Raw genomic sequence first — 7220 nt, 5'->3', positions numbered from 1 at the left:
AAGTCAAAAACAGCACTTTCCTACAAAAAAAACAGTTAAAGTCTATATCTTGGAATCTGTGTCGTTTATTCCCCTTATTATCCTAACTTGTGTGCTTTTCTAACATTGGGTTCCACGAAAATGTGGGGGGGGCGTAGAAAATCAACATTTACAAAAAAAAAGAAAGTCTAGATCTTGGAATTGTGTCTTTTTCCCTTATTATTCCTGTTGTGCTTCTATTGTTTTCCACTGAAATGTAGCACTAGAACCACTGCGACGGTGAGCTTGATGCAGGAGGGAATCACTGTAATGCATGAGAAGAAAGCAGCCATGCTGGGATTAGCATCTGCTAAGGTGGGTCAGGTTTAGAATTATAGTAAAGAGTTTCAGAAAAGGAGGGACAATTTTGCAAAAATAATTCAGTGATATTGGAAGATAGGGAAGATGTGCAATTGCCGAAGTGAAAGAGTTCTTCTAACATGTTTAAAATATTAGCAGATAGTCGTTTAGAAATGTTATTGAAGCTTTGTAATAAAGTGTGAGAGCTGGGGGTGTTCATTCCTATAAGGAAGGCAGAAAGGATCAGAATGAAGTGGGTTCTTAAAATCATGGAAAGAATGGTTTGGGGCGGACTGTGGTATTTTTTGGAAACTAAAAAGTTACTGAGTGACAGTCAGAGCGGTTTTTGTCAACACAGATCGATGATAGATCAGTTGGTAAGATTGTCTACAGAAGTCAAGGAGACATTAAGTGAGAATGAGGTGGTTGGGGCAGTTTTCACTGACAGAGGCGGTGTATGAAATGGTTTGGAAAGAAGGATTCATATATAAAATGACATTAGGAATGAAAGGGAGGACTCTGGGGGATCAGAGTTTCTGAAAGAGGATTTAAAGTGAAAATGAAGGGGGAAGTTCTCTGAAAGGGTTGCGATGCAAAATGGAACTCCTCAAGGAAGTGTTATCAGCCCTTTGTTTTTAATATGATGAGTCCGGTTTAGCTGAGAATATTTTAGTGGGATCGAAGGTATCGGCGGGTTTGTTTGCTGATGATGGGGTTATTTATAAAAGAAATACACACATTGAAACAGTTAGGAGGGAACTGCAGGAGGCATTCAATAATCTGGAAAAGTGGTCTAATAAATGGGGCTTTAAAATATCAATAGCAAAGGCAGAGGTGCACCTGTTCTCACATAGGAGGAGAGAACAAGTGAAACTGAGTTTATTATACCGAGAAACGATTCTTAATCATAAACACCATCATTGGTCAATGGAAAGGAAGGCTTGATATTCCAAGGAGTATTTCAGGAACGAGTTGGGGAGCGAATAAAACAAGTATGATGATGATTAGGGGTGGGGCATCCATAGGAACAATGTATATCGATAATGTCGACGTCTTCCAAAACACAGACAAATATAACAACACAATTGTAATATGAAACATAGACGTTGAGAGATATTTACATCAGAAAAGCAACCACTTGCTTTAACTGAGTGCTGCTTTGCTTCACAGGATCCCTGGAGAAAAGCAAGGTCTTGTTAAATTGTTTCATTATTCCATGCTGTCATGAGACCCCTCTGAACTGAAATATTCTCTACTTCACTGTAGGCTAGCCAGTGCAGAAGTAATTGAATCTCCTCTGTATGTAAATGCACGACCCATCTAAAAGCATTAAGTACGCTGTCATGCTCAAAGCTGCATTATTTTTCGATATGTTTTAAAAATGCATCTCATTTATAATACAGAAACTTCACATTTTAAAAATAATGGTTTAAAAATAAGTGTAAGTAATCGCAGGGAAAAATGCAATGAACCAGACTGAGGCATGCGCACGTCCTCATAACCCCAATGGGGCTTCATGCAGCAGGCAAACAGCGTTCGGGACCTCGTGAGCACGTTCTGAACGGAAGAAAAAGAGTGACATATACACGCATCTAATTATTTAAGCTGATTTAACTTTTTTTGTCTTAAGCTTGTTTTTAGGTGGGTATCCCTTTAAAAAAGAGGGTCTTGTTTCTTAATTAGTTGATACACATACCTTCTGAAAACAGGATATAGTTTCTAGTAAAGGACTGGTCGGTGAGAGGAAGCGGGAGTAGCGCACTCGAGAGAGAGAGAGGAGACACTGGCAGTGGGGTTGTTGTTTTTCTTGATTTATAGCTATTGAATGTTTGAAATGCACTTCTTAAGCGGGTTCTCAGAAAAAGAAAAACTCCAATCAGTGGTTTTTTGGTTCAGTAATACTCTGTGGGTGGTGTTTGCCTACGAGACTGACAATGACTGGCAGGTGCAGGGTTTGTTGTATCTTTAATATAAAATGCACTTGATTACACTGTGTTTGTATTTTTAGCAGTATTAGCAAATCCGTGAGCTTATGTGAATGTTTTTAACCCATGATATGGAAATTATTATGAATATCATATCAAAATATCAATATTGGTGCCCACCCCTAGCTTTATACACACTATTCACTTGATCAGTTAAATCAAAGTGACCAGCAGATGGCAGAACTGGTCATTTTATTTTTTCCAATGCAGTCCACCAATCCAGTGTATTCTTGCACATTAATAACACCGCTATTGAATTTCTGTGGTGTCATTATGTTTTCATTTCCAGTATGGTCCTTGTTAGTGTAAGTGACATTTCTTTGTTAATTTGTATCAGTCTGAACCCCTTCTATATGTTTCAGCTTCAGCCCTTGGGTTCCAATACAACTGCAAACTAATTAACAATGATTGTTGTTACAAGTTACTGTTTGCATCATTTCAGCCTCAATCCATTAAAAATACAGATTGCAGTAATCAAACTCCAAAAGCATGTTTTCCCAATGCATTTCCAAAGGCTGTCCACATGAAGCACCCTCTAGTGGTATTTTGCCAAAACATTTTCTGTGACCTCAATGTTTCTAAATAACGCTGGGTTTTGTGTGTTGTTTTTGCCATTTCCGCATGCATGACATACCTGTACAGTCCAAACCTGCTTGAGGATCCATTGCTCCTGATCCAATCTAAATAAATCTGCATGCTGTTTGGATTAACAGACTTCTCTTCTCCTAGACATGTAGCACAAGCAGTGGAGCCGAGCAGTAAAGCAACAGAGAAAAAAACACTTCCCAACAGCCAGTGGAAAATCAATGCAGAGTTTACTAGTGGTTTCTGAATAGTGGAATGTGTAAAGGTGTTCTCTTCGAAGAGCATGATCTACACTTCACACTTTCTTACAAGATTCAACTGAAACACAATATAGAAAGCTTTAAACATTCTGTTTTAATGGCAGGGCTGATTTATATGTACAGCACTGCCCAAAAGCTTAGCATCACTTAGAATTTTTAATAATAATAATAATAATAATAATAATAATAATAATAATAATAATAATAATATATATTATACTTGATATACTAACAGAATTCAGAACTTTTATTTACCATCATGTAATCAAAGAAACGGCACAATGATATGATAGTCAATTTTTTTTTTTGTCAGTTTTCCATTCAGGATATGTAAAACTACAAAGCGTTGTGTAATTTCATGTTAATGTAACATTATTCAGCAGCTTTCATTCGACTTTATGAAGCAAACTGAGTTCATTCTACAGCAAGGAAAAACCTCTGGTCATCCAACTGAGGTAGATTACTTATAGTTACTTCATCAAGTTTCACTAAAGAAATACACACGCAAGGTGAGCAAACTAAACAATTAACAGTTCAATTGTATGTGAATGTCGTACAATTCATTAATTTAGTTTCATGAGAGGAACTACATTTCCCCATCACCCTCTTGCTCACTGGTAAATCCATCCAGGTTACATGTGAGCAGGAGCATGATGGGAAATATAGTTCTGAGGGGTCCATGCAGATAGATGAGAAGCCACCTTGAGGCAGGGAATGCAATTTAAAAGTTTAAAAAAGTGGTCAAAATGAAAAAAAAATAATAATACACACACCTTATGCAAAATTGTAGCAACACATGTGAACATGTAACCCAATAAAATACAAAGGTAAATAAATCCTCTCCTGATCACTCGTTTTATCACCAAACTCCTCAGTAATGTGATCCAAGTCATTATTTTATTACTATAACATCTCAAAAAGCTCTGCAGATGTCCGTGATATTCTGGATGTCCATGAGCGCTGGATGTGGAAGCAGCTCTCTTCTTTGTTTGTGTCCGTGTTATCTCTTTGGTGCAGGGGCTGTGTGTATTGCTCAGATCCACCCCTTGTTTTCAGCTTCTCTCGGCTCCTATCTGTTTCACTCGGCCATTAAAAGGTTTTCTCAGTTTTTTCTGGAGAAAAAATGACTAGAGACCCGTGCTTGATGTCTTTTTGATGATGTCGGAAAGGGTCCCACATCGGACTGGAAAGAGGAAATTGCAATGTGGGCCCCAGTCCGATGTAGGACGGCAAACGGTTAAATACTCAAAGCAGCCAAGTTCATTCAAACCCACAGCATTGCTCCACTGCAAAGTTTGCACTACTGAAATTAAAAATAAAAAGTTGCCTGCACTGGTACAATAGCTTAGAGGCCATTCTAGTGCGATGAAGCACACATTGCTGCCGCACCCAGGAAGATATTCTTAGTTTTAGTTTCTTTTAACAGTTCACTTCTGTTCTCACCCACACTGGTACAGTAATGGTATTTAAAAATATGATGTGTTATTGGCAGCTTTGTATAATGTGTTCACAAACAAGCTTGGCATAAATCCTCACAACATGAGGAGTGAGATTCATTTCCAGTGCAGTTCATTGTGAAAAAACAGGGCTGTCTCCTTCAGTTTGACACTCTCCCCTTCTCAGTGTCTCTGGATTCAGGCTGGCTCTCACTCCTGGGGACCCCCCTCATTTACTGCAGGGTGAGAGAGAGACAAGGAATCAGACAGCTCTCCACACACACAAACAGGCAGGGTGGAGAGGTGAGGGACTGAGAGGGAGGGAGGCTGGCTCCAACGTGAATTTGCTGGTGTCTTTTTAGGCTTCCTAACTGACTAAAACTCTCCCCACAATCAGAACAGTGATACGGCTTCTCTCCAGTATGAATCCGTTGGTGTCTATTTAGGTTTCCTGACTCATTGAAGCTCTCCCCACATTCACTACAGTGGTACGGCTTCTCTCCAGTGTGAATTCGCTGGTGTTTTTTTAGTTTTCCTTTGTCAGTGAAGCTTTTCCCACATTCAGAACAGTGATATGGCTTCTCTCCAGTGTGAATTCGCTGGTGTGTTTTTAGGCTTCCTGACTGATTAAAACTCTCCCCACATTCACTACAGTGGTACGGCTTCTCCCCAGTATGAATTCGCTGGTGTGTTTTTAGGTTTCCTGACTGACTGAAGCTCTCCCCACAATCAATACAGCGATATGGCTTCTCTCCAGTGTGAATTCGCTGGTGTTTTACTAGTTTTTCTTTGTCAGTGAAGCTTTTCCCACATTGAACACAGTGATACGGCTTCTCTCCAGTGTGAATTCGTTGATGTCTTTTTAGTTTTCCTTTGTCAGTGAAGCTTTTCCCACATTCACAGTGATATGGCTTCTCTCCAGTGTGAATGTGTTGGTGTATACTTAGCTTCCCTGACTCATTGAAGCTCTCCCCACATTCAAAACATTGATATGGCTTCTCTTCAGTGTGAAGTCGCTGGTGTCTTTTTAGACTTCCTGATGTATTGAAGCTTTTCCCACATTTAGTACAGTGGTGTGGCTTCTCTCCAGTGTGAATTCGCTGGTGCTTTTTTAGGACTCCTAACTCACGGAAGCTCTTTCCACATTCAGTACAGTGATATGGCTTCTCTCCAGTATGAATTCGCTGGTGTGTTTTCAGGCTTCCTAACCGGCTGAATCTCTTCCCACATTCAGAACACTGATGTGATCTCTTTGGCCGGGATATATTTTCTGTATTCTTAAACAAAAAGTCAATAGACTCCTCTTCAATGTGAGGCTCCAGTTCAGTCTCTTCTTCTTTAATGTGGACAGGCTCCAGTCCAGTCTCTTCTTCTTTAATGTGGACAGGCTCCAGTCCAGTCTCTTCTTTAATGTGGACAGGCTCCAGTTCAGTCTCTTCTTCTTTAATGTGGACAGGCTCCAGTCCAGTCTCTTCTTCTTTAATGTGGACAGGCTCCAGTCCAGTCTCTTCTTTAATGTGGACAGGCTCCAGTTCAGTCTCCTCTTCTTTAATGTGGACAGGCTCCAGTCCAGTCTCCTCTTCTTTAATGTGGACAGGCTCCAGTCCAGTCTCCTCTTCTTTAATGTGGACAGGCTCCAGTCCAGTCTCTTCTTCTTTAATGTGGACAGGCTCCAGTTCAGTCTCTTCTTTAATGTGGACAGGCTCCAGTTCAGTCTCTTCTTTAATGTGGACAGGCTCCAGTTCAGTCTCTTCTTTAATGTGGACAGGCTCCAGTTCAGTCTCTTCCTCTTTAATGTGGACAGAGTCCAGTTCAGGCATCTCCTGTTTAATGCAGACAGGTACCAATTCCAGAACCTCCTCCTGTTTAATGTAAACAGACTCCATCTTTGCTCCTTGACCTTCACCAAGATAAGGCAGTCCTGAAAACAGAAAATGAAGTGAAGTATTACAATCTGTTCTCTATTGGTGTGTTTACACTTACAGCTCAGATCTGAACTGGCTTAGGCTCGATCAGATTCAAAGATTCTTATCATTTCAGCCCCGTATGCATGCGCATAGCCCCTGAACTGCAGTGTGTGCCCGATGATGTCATATCAACCACTCCATGCTTGAAGACATTCCCCCTCCCAACACACAGAGGCGGAAGTGTTTAAATCAACAGCAAGCCTGTCGTTTGTGTCACTTGTGTATTTCGTGCCAATTAAGATTTCGTTTTGCCATCAGGAATGGAGCAGAGCATTGAAAACGTGCAGATCGGACATTTCAAGAAACAGGTGTTATTGTCTTTATTGACACATCAGCCTGACAACTCTTCTTATATGCAAATGTAAACAACAGCCCCCATTATTTTCTTACCCATGAAACATACTGCATGGACACAGAGAAAGGCGGCAGGTGGCAGAACATCCAGCTTCACAGCCCTTACCACTGCGGTAAACTCGTACTTGTGATCCCATCCACTCCGGTGAGCAGTCTACCTGTTTGAGGTCTGACTGACATAACTTGACTCTCGGCTTGTGTATCAGAATCATTTTAAACCAGATTGTTTGATGGGTGCGTAACGTGAAGAAGTTCCACATCAGCTGTCGATCCACAGTTGTCAGATATGTCAACAGAAATACGTGATACTCTCCA

General features: G+C 40.5%; 1 protein-coding gene across 1 annotated transcript in view; it reads right to left on the bottom strand.

Annotated features, from left to right (window-relative positions):
- Positions 1-4447: 4447 nt before the first annotated feature.
- The window catches only part of LOC121303534 (zinc finger protein 501-like), a 2896-nt gene continuing 123 nt past the window's right edge, over positions 4448-7220 (bottom strand). The window contains exon 2 of the mRNA XM_041234291.1: positions 4448-5972. Coding sequence (XP_041090225.1) covers positions 4818-5972 — 1155 coding nt within the window. The 3' untranslated portion in view covers positions 4448-4817. The remainder of the gene's footprint in view (positions 5973-7220) is intronic.

This window comes from Polyodon spathula, chromosome 33 (assembly GCF_017654505.1).
Source record: "Polyodon spathula isolate WHYD16114869_AA chromosome 33, ASM1765450v1, whole genome shotgun sequence".
In the NCBI taxonomy this organism is placed as follows: Eukaryota; Metazoa; Chordata; class Actinopteri; order Acipenseriformes; family Polyodontidae; genus Polyodon; species Polyodon spathula.
This window is presented reverse-complemented; position numbering and strand designations above follow the sequence as displayed.